The 25308-nt window shown below is 46.8% G+C and overlaps 1 protein-coding gene across 2 annotated transcripts; it reads right to left on the bottom strand.

Annotated features, from left to right (window-relative positions):
• Positions 1-153: 153 nt before the first annotated feature.
• Positions 154-25071, bottom strand: SLAMF6 (SLAM family member 6). Of its 2 annotated transcripts, XM_029935811.1 has the most exons (8): positions 24858-25071; positions 9881-10213; positions 4763-5026; positions 4232-4354; positions 3969-4007; positions 2866-2945; positions 1254-1328; positions 154-888 (listed from the first exon to the last, which is right to left on the bottom strand). In XM_029935811.1, the coding sequence occupies exons 1-8, from the start codon at positions 24979-24981 to the stop codon at positions 841-843; spliced, it is 1086 nt and encodes a 361-aa protein (XP_029791671.1). In that variant the 5' UTR covers positions 24982-25071; the 3' UTR covers positions 154-840. The 2 variants fall into 2 exon arrangements, with proteins under 2 accessions (XP_029791671.1, XP_029791673.1); XM_029935813.1 differs by lacking the exon at positions 3969-4007 and having other exon boundaries at positions 24858-25070.
• Positions 25072-25308: the final 237 nt, after the last annotated feature.

The following is a 25308-nucleotide window of genomic DNA, read 5'->3' as shown; positions in this document are numbered from 1 at the left end:
CAGGCCGTCCAGAGCCACGGAGACTCAGTTTCTTTCTGAGTGATTAGGAAGTCTTGCAGGATTCATTTTAAGCAGAGACGTGAATGGTCTGATTTATATTAAAAATATTACTCCAGCTGTCTTGTGGAGAATGGACCAGAGGGAGAAAAGAGCAAAAATTAGGGAAATTTATTTGGAGTTTACCGTAGTACGCAGGCTGGAGATGATGGTGGGTTAATGTAGGATGGAGATTAAAGGTTTGGAGAGAAGTGGGTTGATCTAACATATATATTTGGAGGTAGAGTTCAAAGGCCCTGGTGATAAAATGGCTGAAGTCAAGGATAGCTCCTGTCCCTGGTTTGAGTAACGGGCTGATCTCCATTTTTCAGTCTAGGAGACCAGAGCTCAAGAGGTTCCATAACTTGTCCCAGGAGGTATGTCTAGTAAATGTTGCATGAGGGTTTGGGAATGAGTTCATCTAATTCCAGAGACAACATACGTAACCAGCAAATCAAGTCCTGCTGCTCTCTAAAGGGAGAGAATTGTTTGTCTTCTGAATTATAACTCCTTGTCAACCACACCATCAGTTGCCAAAGAGAAAGAAAGTCAATGTCCAGGCTTGTTTGCTGAAGCAAGTTTTGGCTTGGAGCAGATTAGAAAATGTTATTTGGATCACATGTTGGAAATGATGTCATTCCTCAGATGTTTGACGTGGGTGAGCAGGTTCCAGTCCTAAGAACTGGAAGTGATGATCCGAGATATTCAAGTCCTCCAGGCAGAAGCCAGGCTGCCTTTGTTCTCTCCCATGGGATCAGGAGTAGCTGTGTCATTCTTGAATTCCTTTTGAGACCTCTCAGCAATTTAGATGACGTTGCCAAGGGCAGTTGTCTTGGGAGAAACGGGTTTACTCTAATGGAAAAAAGGAAAATAAAGCAGGTTAATAGGGACCAGAATCTCTTACTACCTCTCATGGCTATAGAGGAGGTCTGGAAGCACTAACTGACAGATAGGGATGCTGAGCTAAGGCAAAACTGAATTAAAAATTTAATTTAAACAATTTAATTAAATTCAGGTAGGTTGAAAACTCAATGATGGGTGGCAACCCCAATGCAAGAGAACGTCTTGGCTATGTTTTGGTGATGTCCCGAGACTTTCTATATCCTGCTGGTATTTGTGCATCTACCACGTAGCCCCTTTACTTTTACTTCACTTGAAAAGTTTTAAGTCTGAGGAGAGAGGTAAGCTGTGAGAAGAGGGGACGACCATGGGCTTACCTCTTTGGACTGATCAATTGTGGAGTAAATTGTGGTGGAATCAGTGCTTTGCATAGGTGTTGGGTTATTTGTTGGCTGTAAAAAATAATCATATACATTTGACTCACACAGACAAAGTGATATTTTTGCATAGATATATTCTCAGGAAAGACAATGCAACATAGAGGAATGATGCCAACATCCTTCAGGAGGAGAAGGTAAGTGTGTAGCAAGAGGAGCTGGAGATCAAGCACCACCAGCTCTCACTCTGGAGAGAGTTTTGTGACATTTCCTGAGGCCCAAACAGGAAGCACAACACCCCAACAAACTGGTGGGCTCAAGAGCCAGAGATGGACAGAAGGTCAACCTTGTTGGCAGGTGGTGTGAAGAAAAGGAAGCATCCTTTCCTGCATCTGACTCTACTGTCCTTCCTCCATCTTAAGAACACACTTCTATGCCAGAGTGTATGGAATTGTATCTTTTGTCTCAGCTCCTTACTAGTATACCTGGAGGTACCGCTGGCTCTGTTTTGTCCCTGTGACTCAAACTGCCTTGTCCTCATGTCACTGGGTTCTCCTCAAGCCTGGAGAACCGATAATGGGAGGAACACTTGGTGTTAAGAATGGCTCTGCTTGGAATGCAAAATATAGCAATAACAGCAGAAGTCTCCCGTACTCATGGGTTTTGACAGTCAAAACGAATTAAGGAATATTTAGGGCATTATGAAAATGTCTGAAACTCTTCAAAGGACAATTTTTTTTATTAAGAGGAAGTTAGCAAATTTGCTGGAGATGAGTTTATTGTGTTGTTGAGGGTAATTCATCTTGTCTTCAAGAGAGGACTGGAAGGCAGTAGAAACATTTGAATGAGTGGGAATACCCTTATTGTTACCTCCCTTCAAGGAGCCTACCTTGTAAATGCCATGAGGAGCTGTGTGAAGGGACATTTGCTTGGGGGATGTAAGATTTCTAGTTGGGTCATTGCTCCAGCAGTTGCTGAATGCTGAGTTATCTTGGCTTACTTTTCAGAAGATGGATGGTGTTATTTAGAAAGGCCCACCTGTGGGTGCTTTACTTTGGGGGTGGCGGGAGATTGCTGATGTGTGGCAGAGGAGTTCCTGGTGGCTGCCCAAGGCCATCTGTCATGTTGCAGGGGGGAGGGGAGGGTTGATGGCTGCTCATGCCTTTACTGTCTTTCTCAGTTCCCCTATTTCCACTCCATCCAGAGCGAGAACCCCCACCCTGCTACACAATTGTGTGCTCTGGAAACTCTCAAACTTAGCTGAACTCTGATCCATTCAGCAAGTATTTACTGGGCATTGTGCTCAGGGAAGAGACAGAAAAACATAATTTTCGCTTCCAGGCAGCTTGTAATTAAGCTGTAAAGAGACAAGACGTACTGATGCATTACATCATTAGAGGACTATGTACAGCAACGTATGAGCAGGCACATCATGGGGCGAAAGCCCCGAGGGCCACCAAGGGCCCGCACACAACACTGTAGCTGCGGCCACTGCCTCTCCTCTTCCCAACGGTGTGTGCCATTGGACTAATGAGATGGTGTGGTGACAAGTTTGTGAATAAAGACTCTAAAAACCATGCCAATTATGGAATATAAAGCTGACGGGACTCACCCTGTTTGGATGAGTGACCTGAGCATAGACGGTGTTCCCCGAAGAGACGGAGACATATTCTAAGTTCCTCATGTTCTCTGCTGTTAACACAGGAAGGCACAGTCAGCGTCCCACGCTCTTGGGACCTCTGCCCACTCCCTGCCATGTTTTGGCCCCAAAGAGGCAGTTGTTTGAGGGAATACCCTTCCTTGGGGTTCATTCGTTGAAGTTCTGGGTTGAACTAGAACCTTCTCAACCATGTGCTCTATTCCTGGCCTCATCTCTTGGGGGGATGTGATCTTGAGGGGTCCTAAAGCTTCAGAGTCTCCCTCTGGATTCACACGTGGGCCGGTGAGCTCCTGGGACCCAATAGCATTTTCTCCACAAGGGCCAGAGAACCTCATTGACAAGCTCAATGGAGCCAGGTTACATCACATATATAGTATTAGTGAACTTCTCAAATTATATTACAGATGATTACACTATGGATGGTTATATATATTATATTATATTATATTATATTATATTATATTATATTACTGATGAGAAACTGGAGGCTCAGAAAGTTCAATTAACTTGGTGCAAAGTCCAACAGGAAGTGATGGAACAGGAACTCAGATGCCTGCCTTCTGACTCTGAATCTCATGTTCGTGCTCTGCACACGAAGCCGTGTATCTCTTACCCATGAAATGAGACTCACAGCCAGTCTGAGTCCAGAGTCTGTGTTCCTGTCTCTATATCACGCTTTGTTTTTGGACTGAGTCTACTCAGTGTTCAAATCCTGACTGAAAGAGTGACAGGGTCAGGCAGTTTGTCTTTGGACATTGGGTACTCTAACCCCATCCCTGTGCTGGACTTGCTGGTTAATAACGGACAGTGAGCCTTTCACTGGTACCTGGTTTCTCATCAGCAGGGTGGGGAACGACCCTAATCCAGTCCCTGGGATCCTTCAGGGACAGACATGCCAGTTACAGGTCATCTCTCGCACCATTCCGGCCCACCTGAGTAATGACATTCTGACTCCCTCCTCTCTCATTACCCAGCCCTCTGACCAGCCTCTGTCCTCCTCCATTAGGCTCTCCCCATCTGTTTTAGGATTGGGAGCTAAGAGTCTGCAAGCTCACCAGAACTCTGGGTTTGCTGAGTAGAGAAATGAAAGATGCCTAAAAAATAAAACCAGGGAAATTGAAATTGTGAGTGCGGTAAGAGAGGTCCCCACCTCCTCCCCCTCGCCCACAGGTGTCTCTCTAGAGGATGTGGTGTGGGGGTACCTGAAGGGGAAGGGCAGCCAGGCCTTTAAGCTTGGCCATGCATTTTCTGGAGAAAATTGGCAGGGGTGTGGTCACATCCCAGGGGCTGCCCCAGTAGACCTCCTCCCTCCCTTTACCTGTCTTGCGCAAACAGTATTTCTTCCTCCAAACAAATAACCCCAAGATGAGCATACATATGAAAATAACCGCAAACACTGAGATAAGCCATCCAGTATATTTATTGTTCTCATTCAAAAAATCTGAAAAAAGAAAAAAGAAGTTGTGCTTGAGACACAGGGAGTGTTTTCCTCAGAGTCTCCCGTGAGCCTCTTCTGGGCCACCTTTGTCGGGTAGGTGGGCTCCGGCTCTGGGCAGCCTCTCTGGGAGCGGAGTCCATGTGGTGGACCAGGCTGGAGCAGTTCTGACTTCCCAAGTACTTGGCCCCGGGGCTCTCAGTGGGCTGGGGGAGCAGGGGGAGGGAGGGAGAGGGGAGAGGCCTCTGGAGGCAATGGGAGGCGTGGAGCTGCAGGAGGCCCTGGCCCTCTCCCAGCAGTGTTTGGTGGCCTCTCCCTGAGCCCCCGTTTTGGGAAATGACTTTGGGCAGAAAGGACACCCCCCACCCCCACAGCTGCTCAGGGCTCTCGGGGAGACCCGAGACAGGCTGTTACCTTCGCAGAGACTCCGGGTGGAGACAGACAAGGAGAGTCGGCTGACAGGATTCTCAGCTATGCAGGTGTACTTCTCTTCACCGGACGTCCTGGGGTCCCAGGACAGAGCGAACCTTGCTTCACTTATCGTCATGTTCCCTGCGACCTCCCACCTTAGCACTTGGTCGTCATTCATGTTTTCCACAGAGCAGGTCAGGAAGCTCTCACAGGTCCCATTCTCAGACAGCCAGGTGTGGTTGGCCATTTCTAAGTTCTTCAGTTGTCCTGCACTCAGAGAAAAGGCCCAGACTAAGACCAAATGGCTTGGTTCAGGCCACTGTGAAAAATACCCTTCCCACCGCATGGTGCTTCTGTATTCCACCCAGCACTCTACTGTAGGTCACGGTCTGCCTGCTCTGTAAATAATTTGGCTTGTGTTGCCTAACTGATGGCATCAAGGTCTGGGGTGACCAAATGGTGAGGACATCAGCATGAGACAGAGTAGCCGTGGGGAGCAGTGAGTCGGGACACATGAGGGCTGTCGCCGACTCGCTGCATGATTCTGGGCTGCTCAATTTATTTCCTGGGCCTGAGTTTATTCCTGGCATTTTTTCTAGTCTTGGACCCTGGCCTTGTGTGAAGACATTTGGGAATTTAGCTGAGGGCCAACTGTCCCTTAGCCAGGGCGGAAACCAGACCCAAGAGCCCAGTCCTCTTCCCATCAGAACTCCCGAGCTGGGGCGGAAGATAAAAGCTCAGAGTCCTGGAGGAGCTCTACTTCTCACTAATCCGCGGGAATGCTGCTCCTACTCGTATCTCATGCTGGCCCCAGTGAGGACAGAGACCCCCAGTGAGGACAGAGACCCCGGTGTGGAATGGCAGCAAGACAGAAAGGGAAATGTTGAGGACCAAAAACTAGGGCAGAAGAAGTGAGGAAACCAAACAAGCAAGTAATTCTGGAGCGCAAAGAAGTACAATATATTCAGGCATTTGAGAAATTTCTAAGAGCAAAGACCAGAAAATATTGGCTATGAAGATGTTAGTAGTGGGGCATCTGGGTGGCTCAGTCGGTTAAGCATCCGACTTCAGCTAAGGTCATGATCTGAGGTGCTGACAGCTCAGAGCCTGAAGCCTGCTTCACATTCTGTGTCTCCCTCTCCCTCTCTGGCCCTCCCCAACTTGTGCTCTGTCTTTTCTTCTCAAAAATAAACATTAAAACATATTTTTTAAATAGTTTGTTGTCAAACTTGCTTCCATATAACACCCAGTGCTCTTCCCCACAAGTGCCTTCCTCCATGACCACCACCTAAAACATATTTTTAAAAAAATGTCTGTAGCTGTGAATCAATGGGGATGTGGGAGGGGTACAGAAAAGGCCACTGAGCTGGGTTGGGCCTGAGGGTGACAATGACCCAGTAAGGAACTGAATGATCCCAACTGTCTGGTGGGAAGATATTGAGGAATGCTCTAAGCTTAGTTAATGGAGTGGAGGTAGGACATATTTTGATAGAAAGGAGATTTCATGGAATGGAAAGTGTTGGATTTGGAGTTAGGAAGACCTTGGTCAGACTTATCGCTTTGTCATTTCCTGGTTATATGACCATGGAGGTGTTTTTAAATCTCTCCAAGCGTCAGTTTCCTTATATGTAAAACCGGGCAACAGTACCAGCTTCTCAGGTAAACATGAGGATTAAATGAGACAGTGCCCAGCACAGCAGTGGCAAATATTTGGCATGAATATCACATTTCCTTCCACCGGTGTCCATGGCTGACCTCAAAAACCTCTCTTATTATGTTTCTCCACTTAATAAATATAAAACTGCCCACTTGACATTTCCATATCCACATTGGATATAATGTGTCTCTCAGACTCCACATGTTCAAAAGCTTTCCCAGTTTTTTCTCCCAAACCTGCTCAGGCCGGAGCCTTCCACACCTTGGTTGATAATCACGCCTTTCCAGTCACTGAGTCCAAAAGCCCTGGAGCCTTCCCTGACTTCTCTCTTCATCTCACACCACCACATCAGGATCTCCTGTTGGCTTTACCTCCAAAATACATCCAGGCATATATCTAACGTCCGCTGCCACCACCCTCCCGCTAAGCAGCAGCATCTCTCTCTTGGATTGTCGGCTACATTTGTGTCTACCGCTGTCCCTTACAGTCTATTCTTAACAGAGCAGCCAAAGGGATTCATTACAGAAGCAAGTAAGTCAAGTCATATTACTGCTCTACAAAACCCTCTGATGGTTCTCAATCTCACCGAAAGCAGAGGCCAAAGTCCCCGTGAAGGTTCTCAGAGCCAGACATGATGTGGCCTCTATTTCCTTACTGACCACATTTCCTGTTCCCCTTCCCTCACTCTGCTTCTTGGTGCTTGACCTCCTTGGTGTTCCTTGAGCATTTCAGGCATAGCGGACGCCTCTTCATTCAACTATTTGCATGGCTCCCTCCCTGACCTCTGACAGGTTTGGGTTCAAATGCCATCTTCTCAGCCTATTATAACCACTCCATTTAATTAAAAAAATTTTTTTTAATGTTCACTTATTTTTGAGAGAGGTAGAGACAAGAGTACAAACAGGGGAGGGGAATAGAGAGGGAAACAGAATTTGAAGCAGGCTGCAGGCTCTGAGCTGTCAGCACAGAGTCCAATGTGGGACTCAAACCCACGAACCGTGAGATCATGACCTGAGCCGAAGTTGGAGATTCAGCTGACCGAAACACCCAGATGCCCCATGACCACTCCGTTTAAAAATGACTTCTGTCCTTTGTCACTCCTGATGCCAAAAGGGTTGACGCTGAACCTCATGAGTATGGTTATTGCAGAGGAAGTCATGCTTTGCATTCGGACCAGTGGCAAAAGAACATTGTCTCAACAGTGTGATGGAGCCTGACATGGGGTCTATTCTCAGACTTTCCACTGGATGTCTCTCTTCTCTCCAGGGTACTAGCATTGCCTTGATGGCCGCCGGTCACCCAAAGTGCCTCTGCCTTTAGTAGGTTGAATGATGACCTCCCCTCCAAAAGATATCCCCATGTTCTAATTCCCAGCATCTTATTTAGAAAAGAGTCTTTGCAGATATAATTAAGTGAGATGAAGAGATGATTCTGGATTATCTGGGTGGGCCCTAAATCCAGTGATAAGCATCCTTATAAGAGGAAAGCAGAGAGATATTTGAGACAGAAGAGGAGATAATATAGGGGAAGCAGGAGGCAATGTGACAGGGAGGCAGAGATTGGCCACCAAACATGAAGGAGTGCCAGGAGCATTCAATGAGAAGCTGGAAGAAGCAAATAACGGATTGTCCTCTAGGGCCTCCAGAGGGAGATGGCCCTGCCCACACCTCGATTTTGGACTTTGGGCTTCCAGAATTGTGACAGAATAAAATTTCTGTTTTTAGCCACCAAGTTTGTGGTGTTTTACTTTAGCAGCTTTAATACACTGTCTCGGGGCGATTTTGTCCGTTTGGTTGGAATTCCTGTGGAAGACTTTTCTAGACAACTTCTCTTTCCTACTATATTTACCTGTTCTGTGTTCTGTTCTTTCAGGGATATGACTTTGACCAATCTAACATGGTAAATCTGCCAGATATTCAGGGGATTCTAAAGGCTCACATGTAACCTATTTGTGATGACATCTTATTTTAATATTTTAATTGAGTGCTTTTCTGGATTCCATGTCTTTTTTAAAATTTTTTAAATGTTTTATTTACTCTTAATACAGAGAGAGACAGATCATGAGAGTAGGTGGGGCAGAGAGAGAAGGAGACACGGAACCGGAAGCAGGCTCCAGGCTCTGAGCTAGCTGTCAGCACAGAGCCTGACGCGGGGCTTGAACCCACGAACGTGAGATCTGACCTAAGCTGAAGTCGGAGGCTTAACCGACTGAGCCACCCAGGCGCCCCTGGATTCCATGTCTTAACCCAAAAGGCCCTAGGTGAGTTTTAGACACCACAGGCTCTCAGATAGATGAGAAGTACAGAATCTCAGTGACCTTCAGTGTTGCCAGTTTAATGCTTGAATCTCCTATGCAACATTCCTGCTAAGTGATTGCCTTAAAGGCAGCCCAAACTTCTCTGAACACCACTGATTGCTAGGAGGATCTCTTTTTTCTGATACTGATTGGTAAGCTGTCTCATGGTTTCCATAATTTTATAGTGAGACCATGAACCATCTGGGGAAAATATTCTTAGAAATTAAATAACCTTGCAGAAAATATCTTTCTTGTTATCAGCTCATCCTTATAGAGCACTTCTTAGGTGCCCCCCTATTCTGTCACTAATCATTCTCCATTGAGTCAGACAGCCTTTGTGTAAAAGGAGGTATCATGCCAGCTAGTCATGTGAGAAATTCCCCCACTACTGTCTCCTCTGTGACTGCAGGCAGGTTGCTGTGACTGATGCTATGCCAGGGGTAAGGGTTAATGTCTACCTCACGGAGCTTTTGTGAAGATTACCTGACGGACGCAGGTAATGCACATGGTAACGGAGTCATAGCTGTTTCACTTTTGTTACTTTCATTAGATTTTTTTAAAAGTTTTAGTGATTTAAGTAATCTCTACATCCAATGTGGGGCTTGAACTCATGACCCTGAGATCAAGAGTGGTACCCTTCTGACTGAGCCAGCCAGGTGCCCCATTTCCATTACATTTCTGGTCAAGAAGAGCTATTTTTTTAAAGTTTATTTATTTACTTTGAGAGAGAGAGAGAGAGCGAGCGAGCGAGCAGGGGAGAGAGAAACAGAATCCCAATCAGGCACTATGCTGTCAGTGTGGAGCTGGACGTGGAATTCGATCTCACAACTCTGAGATCATGACCTGAGCTTCATTTCATTTCATTTCAATGAAAAGTCATATGTTTAACTGACTGAGCCACTCAGCTGCCCTGAGAGAGACTATTTTATTGTGTGAAGGACAGTGATGTGATTTAGGGCCAGGAGTCACAAGACTTGGGTTCTACTCTCCACTCTGTCACTAACTAACCAAGAAATGCCATTGAGTTTCTATGTTGCTGGACCTCAGCCTGACTCCAAGAGCTGTGCTGTTTACCACTAGGCTATGGTGAACACTCACAGTCACACAGGATTGGCATACATAATACCTCTTGGTCCACACACAACTAACCCCCCATGCTTTAACTCACTGAAGATCCTGAGCGTGTAGCTGGAGAACACGGTAGAGGTTTGCGTGGTTATCTGGGCCTGGTACAATCCCATGTCAGCCATTGTCAGGCTGCTGAGCTGTAAGGAGTAGTTCCCGGTGACTTGCAGTCGATCTTTCCGATTTGTATTAGTCTTTACGATGTTTGGACTTGACGCATCGGTTAGTATTATGACGGCTATAGATGTTCCATTGTAAAGCCAGGTGATGGAATTAACTTTCTCAGACACAGGAAGCGTCAAGGGAAAAGTTACCGACTCCCCCAGAGTCCCATTCACCATCAGTGGGGTTGAGCTGGTTTGTGAAGCTGTGTTCCCTGTAAACACAGAAAGGAAATCATTATAACCCCCACTACTCACCCCTCGCTCCCCACACCCTTTGCCCTACCTCTGCCCATTTGTTTGAGCCTTCTGATACTGATGCCAAGAAATAGGATGAAGAGACACAGGGTTAGGAGAAGTGCCGAAATGGGCAATCGCAGAGGCCCCACTCCCAACAAAATGGCGTTCTTGGATAATGGGAAGTTGGCCTAGATGGTTCTGGCCTAGTCCACCCTTCCACCCTGCCTAGTCACTCTTAGGTCATGGCCACAATACCTGACTCAAGCCTCTAGGTTCTCTGGCCCTGTCCCCCTGGACAGGGAACTGCATCAGCTCCCTAGCATAAACTCCAAAAACCGCAAGTCTTTGCTGGTGAAGTTTAATGAAAGCTCAACACTTACTGATTATCTGCTGTGCCCAGCATAGTAGGTTGGCAGTGGGGGGGGGGGGGTTAGAGGACTGGTAATAGGAATTTACAGTTCTTGTTATTCATTATTTCCTTTGATACTGATTCAACTCTGGGAGGCATATAGGATGGATATTATCATCTCCATTTATAGATAAAAGAACTGAGGCACAGAGGGTTTAACTCATTTTTCCCAGGGTCACACAGCTAATGAATAAGGGTCAGGATTCAAACCCAACTATTTTGACCTCACCTACTTTTTGATCTTTTTATGATAACAGAAAATACCTTTTTTATTCTCAAAGTTAAGGAGATAAGACTGATATAGAAGTAATAAATATAACCTCAAAGGAATAGATAATGGCGGTATTCTCATGAGCCTATCTCCAAGCTCTTCATGCTTGAGCAAAAAAGGTGAAATGGTCATGATTATTTTTTTTTAATATTTATTTTTGAGACAGAGCATGAGCAAGGGAGGGACAGAGAGAGAGAGGGGACACAGAATCCGAAACAGACTCCAGGCTCTGAGCTGTCAGCACAGAGCCCAATGCTGGGCTTGAACCCACAAACTGAAAGATCATGACCTGAGTCCAAGTAGGACGCTTAGCTGACTGACCCATCCAGGTGCCCCACTTCCCGATGTTTTCTGAGCATCCTTTGCAAATACTTAGCACTCGTCACACCATTTTGTAGTCCTGTATTTACTTATTTGTCTAACTGACCATGCCTGGATTGTTTTTGCATCTCGGTACTGTGCCTGACATAGAGTAGGATCTGGAAGTGTTTGAGTGAATCAGTGAATACATAACTGTAACCAGGACCCCAACCTTCTCCAGATCTCTTGCTTCTCAGGAGAAGATCTAAGCAGGGAGGAACTTAGGCTCTTAGGTGAGCTCACATTTCCTCTTTTCTTCCCTGATGGTTATGCAGATGTCAGGCAATGAACACTGCCCGCAATTTCCCCCTGCAACCCATCTTTCCCATGAGGGATTTAACGAGATGGGAAAGATTTGTCAGCTTTCTTCCCTCTAGGAACCACATGGGTGACTATCATAAGCAAAATCTTGAGCAGAAGATTTATTTTGCCTTTTGTTGTTGTCGATTACATTTATTGAAAGTTTAAAAACAGGCAAAACAGATCTGTTCCTTGAAGTCAGGACAGTGGTTACCTTTGAGGAGGAGCGAGCGAGAGCAGGTAGGAGGGAGCATAACGGGAGACCCTGGGGTCCTGCGAATGTCCTAGTTCTTCCTTTAAAAAATTTTTTAAAAATGTTTTATTTATTTTTTACACAGAGAGAGACAGAGCATGAGAGGGGGAGGGGCAGAGAGAGAAGGAGACACAGAACCGGAAGCAGGCTCCAGGCTCTGAGCTAGCTGTCAGCACAGAGCCTGATGCGGGGCTCGAACCCACAAATGTGAGATCTGACCTGAGCCGAAGTCGGACGCTTAACCGACTGAGCCACCCAGGCGCCCCGTGAATGTCCTAGTTCTTGACCTTTGTCTGGATATATGGATTTTTTCATTTTGTGATAATTCATTGAGTTCACACTTAGGATTTGTACAGTTTTCTCTTCAGTTAAAAAATGCTAGAATGTCGACAAAACCCAAAGTGAACCAAAACAGTGACAATAGCCTATGAAGACCAAGATGAGGGACACCTGGGGGGCTCAGTCAGTTAAGTGCCGGACTTCAGCTCAGGTCATGATCTCGCGGTTCGTGAGTTAGAGACCCACGTTGGGCTCTGTGCTGACAACTCGGAGCCTGGAGCCTGTTTCAGATTCTGTGTCTCCCTTTCTCTCTGCCCATCCCCAACTCTACCCTCTCTCTCAAAAATAAATAAGCATTAACAAAAAAAATTTTCTTAAAGACCAAAACGATCTGCTCATGTTTGTGTCTTTGACCTATTTTCCTATAACTCTCCCCAGACCAGTTGACTTTGCTCAGACTATGCTGGCCTGACCATTCCTTGAGCAGGAACTGGTCCACTTACAGCTCACTCTGACTGGAAGGGCGTCTCTCCGGTGTGCATGTGGCACACTCTTTCATCTCCAGAAGGCCTGTAATGCACACATTCCCTCTCAGGGAGGACTGCTTTTCCCTCATGACCAACACTCACCCTTATACATTCAGCTGCCTTTGGACTTCTTTTTCTCCATAATATCTACCACCTCGCATACTTTATAATTTGCATTAAAAAAATTCTCTCTCCCTTCTGCTAGAAGGTAAGCTCCATGAGAGCAAAGATTTCTGTCTTTTTCATTGTTGTGAGTACCCTTGATCACTGAGTGGCACAGTGTAGGCACCTAGGGTTCATCCATGAGTATTTGTTGAGTGACTGGACCCTCCTTTCTTACTCTTGGAGGTTCTCTGTTCAAGGTATTAAGGAACAGTTTCTCTTTTGTAAGGAGTCTGAGCATACCCTGTGGCCCAAAGACCCCCCAGCAACTGTTGCTTCCTGCCTAGCACATTCCTTGATATCTCCTTCATTAAAAAATTTTTTTTTCTGTTTTTTATTTAGTTTTGAGAGACAGAGAAAGCACGAGTAGGGGAGGGTCAGAGAGAGAGGGAGACACAGAATCCGAAGCAGGCTCCAGGCTCTGAGCTAGCTGTCGGCACAGAGCCAGACGCTCAACCAACTGAGCCACCCAGGTGCCCCTCCTTTTTTTTTTTTTATAGAAAGCAACGAGTCATTCTTTCTACTACTTGTTCAGTTCTGTGCCAAATCAGTGAGTATAGCCTTAGAAATCATGGCATTCAAACCATATGGACTAGATCCCTTTTATGGACCAGTTTCTGGGCTGAAGATCAGGAGTATGAATAAGAAATGTTGGTCCTCTGGGCTCACCATGTGGAAGAGGAGCCTGAAAGGTAATCAAGTAGTCAGTGCAATGATGTCAGTGCAGCCAGGATGGGGCTGACTTCTGCGTTGCCCTTGCACCACCGACTGGACCCGTACACTCAATAGCGAGTACTTCTTTCTTTTTGTTGTAATTATGAGATTGTTTTCCTCTCTTTTCCAGAATCTTGGGGATAGAGATTGTGCTTATTATCTCTGTATTTCTAGCACTTAGCACAATTTCCAACTCAATAAAGGTTGGCTCAATAGAGGTAAGTACTGAAGAGGAGAAAAAATACGTGAGCATCGGGGGCAGGAGAGTTGGGGGCTCTCAGGGAAGCCTTCACAGGGGTGATCACATTGTGGCAGGTTTTGAATAAAAACAAAAGGCTCCTATTACTCAACTATTTGTGATTCTTCCAAGAATGCCCTGCTTCTTCTTTGCTCTGTTGTTCCCTTTGCCTGAAATGCCCTTTCTTGCTTTTTCCACCTGCCAAGGTCCTCTTTCTCCTTCAAGAAGGGACTCAAATATCTCTTTGCCTCTGCTTATACTTGTGGGGGGTTTGCTTTGGTACATGGGAAGGAGAAAAGAACCTGGCTGAAGAAAGTGGGAGAAGGGAAAGGCAGAATTAGCCCCCTAAAGATCTAAGAAAAAGAAAAAGGTTTGAGGCCCTTTGCTTAGGGAAGGGGAAGGTCAGAAGTTAGAGAAAATGTTCAAAAGCCCTTCTGTGAGGCTTTGGGCACAAGGAGAGCTGCTCTGGGGTCCAGGTGAGGTGATTCTGCTAGCACGGAGAATCCCTCAACTCAGGAAAGTCCTCAAAGCTTCTGCGAAGCTATCAGTTTTATCTTTTAGAAAGGAACTAATGAATTGCTGGAACAGGCAAAGAAACATTTTGAGTAGGACCCCCCAGAACATGCCTGGGCAGATGAATCATAGTGTGCCTGACAGTTACCTCAGCTTCATGATCATATTAAAATCCCCGCCCTGAGATGGGCATCAGTCTCATCAGCATAACACACAATGTATGTGTACGCGTGTTTTCTGAGTGTGTGTGTGCAACTCTCTGCCTGCCCATTATGTGTGATGATGAGCCCCCCCTCAATATGCACTCCAGACCCCAAGAAGAGGAACCTGCTTATTTGCAAGTTTTTTTCCCCCTCATTATACAATTTGGGTTTATATTAAGTTCCTAATGCTTGATGTGTATATATCGATAGCTTGTTGTGGTTTTCATATACATTTCCCTTATGATCAGTTACATTCAATATTTTTTAATGTATTTATTGGCCATTTCCACTTGAATATTTGCTTTACTCACTTGTCTGTTGAAATCTTTGATCTATTTTTAAATGGATCCTCAGGGCTTTTTTCTTATTTATTTAGGAGTTCTTGATATATTCTAGATACAAAATATATTTTGAAAATCTTTTTCTCCCACTTTGCAGATTGCCTTTTTTATTCTCTTTTACATTTTATTTATTGTTTAATTTACATCCAAGTTAGCTGCCATCTAGTGCAACGATGATTGAGTAGGTTTCTTAATGCCCCTGACCCGGTTAGCCCATCCTCCTTCTCACAACCCCTCTAGCAACCCTGTTGTTCTTTATATTGAAGAGTCTTTTATGTTTTGTCCCCCTCCTTGTTTTTATATTATTTTTGCTTCCCTTCCCTCATGTTCATCTGCTTTGTATCTTAAATTCTTCATATGAGAGAAATCATATGATAGCTGTCTCTCTCTGACCAACTAATTGCTTATTACAAATTTAACACAATCTCAATTAAAATACCAACAGCATTTTTCACAGAATGAGAATGAATGATCCTAAAATTTGGAACCACCAAAGACCCTGAAGAGTCAAAGCAATCTTGGAAAACTAGAACAAAGCAGGAGGAATCACGATTTCAGATTTCAAGATACTACAAAGCTCTAGTAATCAAAACAGGATGGTAGTGGCACAAAACAGGCACATAGATCAAAGGAACAGAATAGAGAGCCCAGAGATAAACTCATAATTATATGGTCAATTAATCTCTGACAGAGGAAGCAAGAACATGCCATGGAAAAAAGAAGGTCTCTTCAACAAACCGTGTTGGGAAAACTGGACAGCTACATGCAAAAGAATGTAATTGGACCACTTTCTTATACCATACACAAAAATAAACTCAAAATGGATTAAAGACTTAAATACGAGACCTGAAACCATAAAATTCCTAAAAGAAAATATAAGGAGTAATCTCTTTGACATCAACCATGGAAATGGTTTTCTATATATGTCTCCTTTGGCAGAATTAAACTATTGGGGCCATCCCAAAATAAAAACCCTTTTCATACTGAAGGAAACCATCAACAAATAAAAAGACAGCCTAGTGAATGAGAGAAGATATTTGCAAATGACCTATCAGATTACGGGTTAGTATCCAAAATATATAAAGAACTTATATAACTCAACACTTAAAACCCAAATAAGTCAATTTAAAAATGGGCAGGAGAAATGAACAGTCTCCAAAGAAGACATCCAAATGGCCAACAGACACATGAAAAGATGCTCAACGTCACTCATCATCAGGGAAATGCAAAGCAGAATCACAGAGAGATGTCACCCCACACCTGTCAGTGCGGCTAAAATAAAAAACACAAGAAATAGCAGGTGTTGGTGAGGTTGTGGAGGAAAAGAAGTCCCGTGCACTGTGGTGGGAAAGCAAGCTATCCAGTTACCAGGGGAAACAGCATGGAGGTTCCTCAAAAAGTTAAAAATAGAACTGCCCTATGACCTGGCAATTGCACTACTGGGTATTTACCAAAGAGATACGAAAATATGAACTCAACGAGATACACACCCCCCTGTGTTTATGGAAGCAATATTTACAATAGCCAAGATATGGAAGCAGCCCAAGTGTCCATCGACAGATGAATGGATGAAGAAGATGTGGTGTATACACACAATGGAATATTAAAGGAATGAAATCTTGCCATCTGCAACAACATGGATGGATCCGAAGGGTATAATGCTAAGTGAAATAAATCAGACAGATAAAGTCAAATACATATGGTCTCCCTCATATGTGGAATTTAAAGAACAAAACAAAGAAAAAAAGAGACAGACCATGAAACAGATTCTTAACTCTAGAGAACAAACTGCTGGTCCCTAGAAGGGAGCTGGGTGGGGGGATAGGGAAAATAATTGAAAGGAGTGAATAAGACATGTATCATGATGAGCACTGAGTAATATATAGAATTGTTGAATCACTATGTTGTACACCTGAAACGAATATAACACTGTTTGTTAATTACACTTGAACTTTAAAAACTTGGTTTAAAAAAGGAAAAAAGGAGCGTGCGTGCTCCTCTTTGGGGAGTCACAGCTTTGGAAATTATTCTCCGTGTTCTCCGTATTTGCTGCCAGTAGAGGACTTTGTAAGGCAACGCTAGCTGGTGTAGCTTCTCCCTGTAACTCACTGATGAGCCAACTCACATTGGTTCAGGAACAAATTTTGGTGACCCAGGTGGGACTCTTGTCCTTCTGAGGTTCTGCCCTGAGTAGAGTAGAGGACAGTGGCCTCTCATTCTGGGCTAACCCATTCAAGCCCCTGGGGTCGGGCTGGGGATGTATTCCTTGGGGGATTTCCCTCCTTGGTGCCTGTAACCGCCACCGGCATTGGGACCTCCCCTGAAATCCAGCAGTGCACTGAGTAGTTTTACTCAGAAGGCTCTCTGTGGCCTAGGCTGGGTCTACAGTGCAGCGTTTAGAGGTGAACTGAGGGTGTCTCACGAAGTCTGGGTGAACGGGGAAAGACCCTTAGGAAGATTGTGCAACCTGGCTCTCCAGGAGGCTTGCATGCTCCAGCCTGGCGAAATAGGAGCAATTGCTTTTGAGACTAGTCAGAGGGTGAACTTGGTCTCTGTGCTGGAGACGCTGAACACTGTTGTTCTGGTCTTGGGTGCTTAGGGTCTGGGAGGTGGCTAGCCATCTCCATCCTGGCTGATCTAGTATCTGTGTGATGTGTTTTCACTCAGGTGACTGTTGTTGGCTGTTTGAATCTCCACGCCGAGGGCTTGGCCATTGGATACCTTGTCTTTCTCTTCTTTTCCTTATGGGGGATCTCTAAGTAGGGGCCCAGTTCTCCCGTGTGACCTCACTTTTACTAACAGTTAAGATAGACACTCCAGAGTCCTTGGCAGTCCCCAAGGCCTTTCTTTCTCTAGCCTTTTTCTTTAGAAAAAAAATTTTTAATGTTTATTTCCTTTCGTGAGAGGGTAAGAGACAGAGCACCAGTGGGGGAGGGGCAGAGAGAGAGGGAGACACAGAATCTGAAGCAGGCTCTAGGCTCCGAGCTGTCAGCACAGAGCCTGATGCAGGACTTGAACTCACAAACTGTGAGAGTATGATGTGAGCTGAAGTTGGACCCTTAACCAACTGAGCCACTCATAGCTTTTTTCTTAAGGACAAGCCACTCGAGTCTTAGATATTCTGTGAGCAAGACTGTGTGGCATTGGTGTCACTACTAATCACTGTAAGGACCTTTGGAAGTTAAGAGGCTCTAAGGAAGATTCCTAGAACATGGGGCAGGTTTCATTTTGAGCAGCAGCCTGTGGCCTGCAGCCCCCAGAACTGGAAGGCTTTTGGACACCCCCCTTTGACTTGAAAGCAAGTGATGTCCTTTTCAGCCACCTGGCCACAACATGCTTTAGAAGATGGAGAGGAGTGGCCAGAAAATGGACCTTTAAAATTCAACACTGCATTGCAATTAAAACTATTTTGTAGAAAAGAAAGAAAACAGGAAGAGAGCCCATATGTTCAGTGCTTTATGCCACGATCTCAAAACGAGGCCTTACAGAAGAAATGTAAAATTTGTAAGATAAAGGTGGGAGCCAAATCCTCAAAAATGCTTTCCATACGGAAAGATCCATCTGACGAAGAGCGATTCCTTCAAGTCAGACGACATAAAGTGAGAAACCATTTGCCTCAAATGCCTCCTTAGTTTTTTTTTTTACTTTTTAAATATATTTTAAAATTATTTTTATGCCTTTATTTTATTCTGAGAGAGAGAGAGACAGAGAGTGAGCAGGGGAGGGGCAGGGAGAGAGGGAGACAGAATCTGAAGCAGACCCCAGGCTTTGAGCTGTCAGCACAGAGCCTGATGTGGGGCTTGAACCCATGAACTATGAGATCATGACCTGAACTGAAGTTGGACACTCAACCTACTGAGCCACTCAGGCACACCATGCCTTCTCCATGTCTAAGTCAGCCATTAAATCTTAACAAACCTCCACCTTCCACCTTATTTCCTGGTACCCAGATCCTTAGTGACACCAAGCCCCAATTCCTCCACCCCCATCAGTGCTAATCCCCAATCTCTCACTCACACCCCCTCCAAGCAGCCCCGATGTCTCCAGGACCCCTTTATCCTCCCTTATCAGATAGCTCTACATTAGGAGGACCTGCTTCAAGACTGGGGCTGGAAGATTCCCACTAAGATAGGAATCTGATGGTGACAGACGTCTCATTAGTGTGCATGTCCCCTTGCCAACATCAGGCCTGTACAACCAGAAGGCACACACCAGGGGGCTATGAGATGATCTGGTTGAATTAATAAATTTACCACATCGTTTTGTGCACAATCCAGGCTGGGTAGAGATCCGAGATTTACTAACCACCCTCCTAACAGCAGAAGAAAAGTCCGTGGTGGTGACAAAAGCCAGGGAAGAGGCTGAGAGGGGCAGTCAGCCTGGATCAGGTTCTGGGAGACGGAGTGAGGAGGCAGTGCCAGAAGCAACCCGCAGTGGGGTCCTAGCTCCTTAGACAGGGTTTAGGGCTTTACTGGAGCCGACTTTTGGAAGCCATGCAAGAAGGAAGGAGACCTCCTATAAACTGGCCCAGATCGAGGGAGGCTCACCAGGGGACAAATGAAAACCCACTTCATTTGTGGAGAATTGTTGGAGACGGCGTACAAATCAGGACCCCGAGGTCCAAGGTAGCCAAAGTGGCCCTTAATGCCTATTTCATATCTCAAAGTGTTCCAGAAATCCCTAGAAAACTTCAAAAACTGGCCATGAGTCCCGACACTAACTCGACTCTGCTAATACAGGCAGCCTTTCGGGTGTTCGATGACCGAGCTGTGACGGACGGCAGGAGAGAAGACGGGGAAGCAGAACAGTGAGCTGCCTTCCGCCGGTGGGTCTTCGGGCTGCTCGAGGGAACCCAGGGGTAGGAAGAAAGATGTCGCGGGGGAGTGTCCCCAGCCCCACCTCGGGACCGGGAGGCCGTTGACAGAGTTGGGGACAGTCAGTGTGTGTATTGTAAGCAGGGGGGGCAACGGATTGCTAAAGGCAGCCCCAGAAGGTAAGGAGGATGGGCAAACCCGAATCACCCCAGTTGCCTCTCCGCGAAGATGGGATGTGACGGGGCCACGGGAATCCTTGGCCAGTGTCAGATCATCAGATCCTCGTCTCCCACGAGGAGCCCTGGGTGGTCCTAGCAGTGGGAGGAGAGTGGGTTGAATTTTTGCTCAATCCTGGAGCCTCTTTCTCTGTGTTAAGCACCCAAAGGGTAGCCTTTCTTTTTTTTCTTTTAATTTTTTAATGTTCATTTCTTTTTAAGAGAGAGAGAGAGAGAGAAAAAACGTGACCATCATAGGGCCAGAGAGAGGGGGAGACACAGAATCCAAAGCAGGCTCCAGGCTCCAAGCTGTGAGTAGAGAGCGCGAAATGGGGCTCAAACTCATGAACCATGAAATCATGACCTGAGCTGAAGTTGGCTGCTCAACTGACTGAGCCACCTAAGCGCCCCAAGGCTAGCCTTTCTAACACAAAATATAAGATAAAAAGAATCTTGGGAAAAGGAGAGCCCAAAGGATTTCTGGAGACTCTGACCTGTGAAACAAGGTCAAAATGACTAAAGCACTCTTTAGTCCCTCCACAAGGGGGGGACCTCAATCAGTTGGGAGCAAGACAGGGCAGAGATCCAAGTGTCCATGTGCTTGGGAAGTAAACTCATGGCTCTACTGTGCAGTGTGCCAAGACCTGAAAGAGAAGAGGGTCCACAAAGTGCTTTAAGCCAGGTTAACCCAGAGATCTGGGCAGACGGCTGAGTGGGGTGTGCCCATAGCGCCATGCTCGTGAGCAGATAGATCGCTGACCCCGGGGTCAAGGAACACCCCTTAAAACAAGAAGCTATAAGAGAGATCTCCTGGGTAATAGACTCTTAGAGCAAGAGGCTCTTGATCAGGCCGTGTGGATCGCTGAGCAATGCCCCTGTTGCTCCCATGAAAAAGCCAGGGAGTATGGAACAGATCTGATCTGTTCAAGGCCCCTAACCTGTTTTTTTTTTTTTAATGTTTATTTTTGAGGGAGAGAGAGAGACAGAGTATGAGTAGAGGAAGGGCAGAGAGGTAGGAGACACAGAATTGGAAGCAGGCTCCAGGCTCCGAGCTGTCAGCACAGAACCTGATGCAGGGCTTGAACTCACAAACTGTGAGATCATGATGTGAGCTGAAGTCAGAGGCTTGACTGACTGAGCCACCCAGGCGTCCCTAGACCCCCAAGCTGTTAATGAGACTACTTGAGACGTATATCCTGTAGTACCAAATGTGTACACTTTTTTAGCCAATTTGCCAAGTAATAGTAAATATTAAGCTGTGTTAGATTTAAAGAAGGCTCAGGGCGCTTGGTGGCTCAGTCGGTTAAGTGCCCGGCTTCGGCTCAGGTCATGATCTCACAGTTTGCGGGTTCGAGCCCTGCATCAGGCTCTCTGCTGACAGCTCAGAGCCTGGAGCCTGCCTTCAATTCTGTATCTCCATCTCTCTCTGACCCTCCCCTGCTCGCGCTGTCTGTCTCTCACAAATGAAAGAATGAAAGAAAGACAGAAAGAAAGGCAGAAAGAAAGAAAGCAGGCCCTTTTCTGCTCCCCACTGGATTCTGAATCCCCAAACTCTTTGTCTTTGAGACCTTGGCCTCCACCAAATCAACAATACTGCTAGACTGTTTTACCTCAGGGATTTCCCGCTCTCTTTGGAGAAATCCTAGAAGAAGCTTTAAAAGAGTTAACTCTGAGCGAGCTTGGGGGGCTCAGTCGGTTAAGAGTCTGACTTCGGCTCAGGTCATGATCTTGCCGTTTGTGAGTTCAAGCCCCACGTCAGGCTCCGTGCTGACAACTGGGGACCTGGAGGCTGCTTCAGATTCTGTGTCTCCCCCCGCCCCCTCTGTCCCTCTCCTGCTCACGTTCGGTCTCTCTGTCTCTCAAAAATAAATAAACGTTAAAGAATTAAAAAAAAAAAAAGAGTTCACTCTGGAAAAGAGTACTCTCATGCAAAGCGTGGATGGTGTTCCAACAGCCAGCCTCACTTAGGATACTTCTGATAAAAATACTACGTTCACATTCTATTTCGTAGCCAGCAAGGGATATAAGATACCAAAGAAGAGGCTCCTGGGGGACCCCCGGCCAGGGCAGCGGAAGGCCGGCTTGCAGATGGCAGCAGTCTCACACGGGCACGAGAGGCGGGTATGCAGTGTCCCTAGCCGCTCGTGTAGAGACTCGGAGCTCGCCCCAGGCTCCTCAGCCCGAAAGGCAGACACACTTGCGCCTTTAGAATGCTGTCAAGATAGGGGCCCCTGGGGAGTCAGTGGGTTAAGTGGCCGGCTTTGACTTATGTCATGATCTCATGACTCACAAGTTCGAGGCCCGTGTTGGGCTCTGCACTGACAGCTCAGAGCCTGGAGTCTGCTTCAGATTCTGTGTCTCCTTCTCTCTGCCCTCCCCCACTCACGCTCTCTCTTGCTCTCAAAAAAAAAAAAAAAAAAAAAAAACCAACCCAAGAAACATTACAAAAAAAATTTTTTAAGAATCCTGTGAAGATAACATGCTACCCATTTTCACTGATTCTAAGTACACCTTCCTTGTCTTCCATGCCCATGGAGCCACATGGAAAGAAAGAGATTATTAAATTCTGGATATAAAGAAATCAGCTATGGCAAAGAAATGTATAGGTTGTTGGAAATGGTGCACAAGCCAAACAAGGTGCCCGTGGTGCATTGCAAGTGCCACCAGAAAGGAAATTCAGGAGTCACATGGGGGAAGTGGTTTGGCAGCTGCAGCCACAGGAAGGGCTGCTCGGTCACAAGGGACTTCGCAGCAGTGACACCCGCCCTGCCTCTTTATCAGCCTGTCCCAACCTGCCCCCACGATGAGACCAAGGAGGCAGCGAAAATGCTGCAGTTGGGCCCCGATAATCAGAGGACAGATGTCAAAGAGCAATGGGAAAATCCGGGTGCCTGGGCAGACTGCGTGGGGCCTTCTCAAGAGTGCGCATGACCCAGGGGCGCCTGGGGACCTCAGTCGGTTAAGTGTCCAACTTCAGCTCAGGTCATGATCTCACAGTTCGTGGGTTCAAGCCCCGCATCGGGCTCTGTGCTGACAGCTCAGAGCCTGCAGCCTGCTTCTGATTCTGTGTCTCCTTCTTTCTCTGCCTCTCCCCTTCTCTCTCTCTCTCTCTCTCCTTCAAAAATAAACATTAAAACAATGTGTAAAGAGTGCACAAGATCCAACTGACTGTGGCAGAGCAGCTTTATGGCCGTGGTTCACCAAGACGACAAAAAGTGCAGGGAATGAAAGAGATTATGAAAAGAGCGGCAAGCCGGTATGTCCACAGTCAGGCGCACAACGTAAAAGCAGGCCTCTGGTGCCGCTGGCCGAGGCCAGGCAGGCTGGGGGGACCCCGCTGGAGGAGGACTGGGCAATGGCTTCTAAGTCACGCCAGTGGCACCTGGCGGCTTCAAATGCCTCTGGACATTCGTAGATACATTTGCCGGATGGATTGAGGCCCCTCAGCGTGGGGTAGGGAGGGCAAACGAAGCAGCAAAGGCCTTATCGGAAGAGACATTTCTCTGATTTCGATTACCGAGGTCACTACAAAGTGATAATGGATTGACTTTCATATCAGAGGTCACGTCTGGGGTAGACCGAGTTGTGGACATCAAACGGAGGCCACACCCTGCGCCTGGAAACTTCTAGAAAGACAGGACGGGAAGGACTCGTTATCTCCCACGGCTCTGCCCTCCTCGCACTTTTTCTTAGCTTCCTGATTATTTCCCTGGTGTGATGTCCATGCCTCCAGCCTCTAGTCCTCAGGTTCCAGCTGCTCCCCGGAAATCTCTGGATATCACACTCCTGTCTTAAAACCAGTAGGTCCGACATTGAAGCCCCCACCTCCCCTCCCCTTCATCCCAACTTTATCACCGCTGGCGACTCCGTCTGAAATCTCCCTGCCCCTTCCTTCCACAGTACTTCGTATCTCCTTTCCCTGCTTGATGTATTTTATTTTTCTCCTTATCATTTGTTGCTGTCCATGATGCCATCTCACTTATGGGTCTTGTTTCCCCTGCTCAGAGGTGAGCTCCACGGGGAATCCGAGTCCACGATGTGTCTCCAGAAGCTAGAAAAGCAGGGTTTTCCCCTCCCTCCTGGTGTCCATCTAGTTAATTCTGCATCCACAGTGACCGTCACCTCGGCCCTTTCTCTTGTGCCGCGGCTGCGTCTGGGTGTACATCACTGTTTCTCAGAACTGTTGCAAGAGCTTGCCACCTGCTGGCTAGCCAAATTTGGGCCAGTTATTTAAATTCGCATTGTGAAATGGGGTCAGTATAGCACAGGCTCCCTAGACCTGTCCAGAGGTTTATGTATACAATGCGTGCACAGTACGTGGCACAGGGCCCGAACAGGAGCCTTCAAGGAGCATTCCCGATTTCATCTGCTACCCTGGGCGGGCTCTGGCCTGGCTTTTCTATCCCATCTCCTGCCCGATCTGTGCCTGCAGCCTATAGTTCGGCTCCAATAACCACCTGTGGCTCCCAGACAAGACATTTTCTATGTGATGGGCGGTGAGGAATGGGGAGGCAGGAGCCACGGGGGCTTTCTGTGTGGCACATAAAGTTCTAGTGGGCTAGCTAGCCCCTGACTTGAATCACAGGAAGGGAGAGTCGGAGCGCACAGTAAGCACAAAGGAACAGGACTATTTCTGATATTTTCCTTGTGCCTGGAAATTTTGGCTCAACTGAACCATAGATTTTTCAATAATTTCGATGTGGAAGCTTCAGAAGACTAAGGAACCTACCTGAGGTCACACAGCAAGATTGTAGCTTGTTTGGCAAGAGAACTCGCTTTCCTAACAGCTGTGCTCTGTAGATCACAGCGTGCTGGCTGTAAACTCCAAACTGGTCTTAGAAACAACTCACCCCCTGCCCCGCCCCCCCCCTGCCCCGCAGACGCTGCCCGTAAATGCAGACTCAAGGGAAGCTTGGGCACTGAGTGTGCTGAGTGGAGAGGAGGAGGCACGCACCCAGTCCCTCGGGGGAGAGAAGGACAGACCGCGAGGCACACTCACTCAGGGCTGCGGGGTACCCACCGCGTGGATTACCTGGGCCGAGGCAGAAGAGCAGCGCCAGCGGCAGGAGCAGGCAGAGCATGCCGTCGGTGGGGCGGGTGTGCGGGGCCTCCCGCCCGGTGTCCGCCCGCCGTGGGTCTGTCATCGACTGAGCGTGCCTCTCACCCCGACTTCTCCTTCCTCCCGGGGGTGTGGTAAGCCTTCCTGCACACTGACAGCCCTCATTTGACTACTATTCTGTTTACTCTCTTCTGCGTGAAGCGCAAAGATCTTAATGTGCGATGTGAGTGCAATTTTCATTTTCTATCTACTTCCTTTTTTCATTTTTTGGCTTTTTTAAAATTGTGGCGGAGTGGCCCAAATGACATGTTGTGGTGTTGTAACCTAAGAGTCACTATTTTCACTGCCCGAGTAAGGGGCGTGAGTTGCGTTCACCGGACTGGAGAGCCATCACCATTACAAGCTTCCCTCC

Source organism: Suricata suricatta, chromosome 3 (genome assembly GCF_006229205.1).
Source record: "Suricata suricatta isolate VVHF042 chromosome 3, meerkat_22Aug2017_6uvM2_HiC, whole genome shotgun sequence".
In the NCBI taxonomy this organism is placed as follows: domain Eukaryota; kingdom Metazoa; phylum Chordata; class Mammalia; order Carnivora; family Herpestidae; genus Suricata; species Suricata suricatta.
Note: the sequence above shows the minus strand (reverse complement) of the source record. Positions and strands in the feature narration are given on the sequence as shown.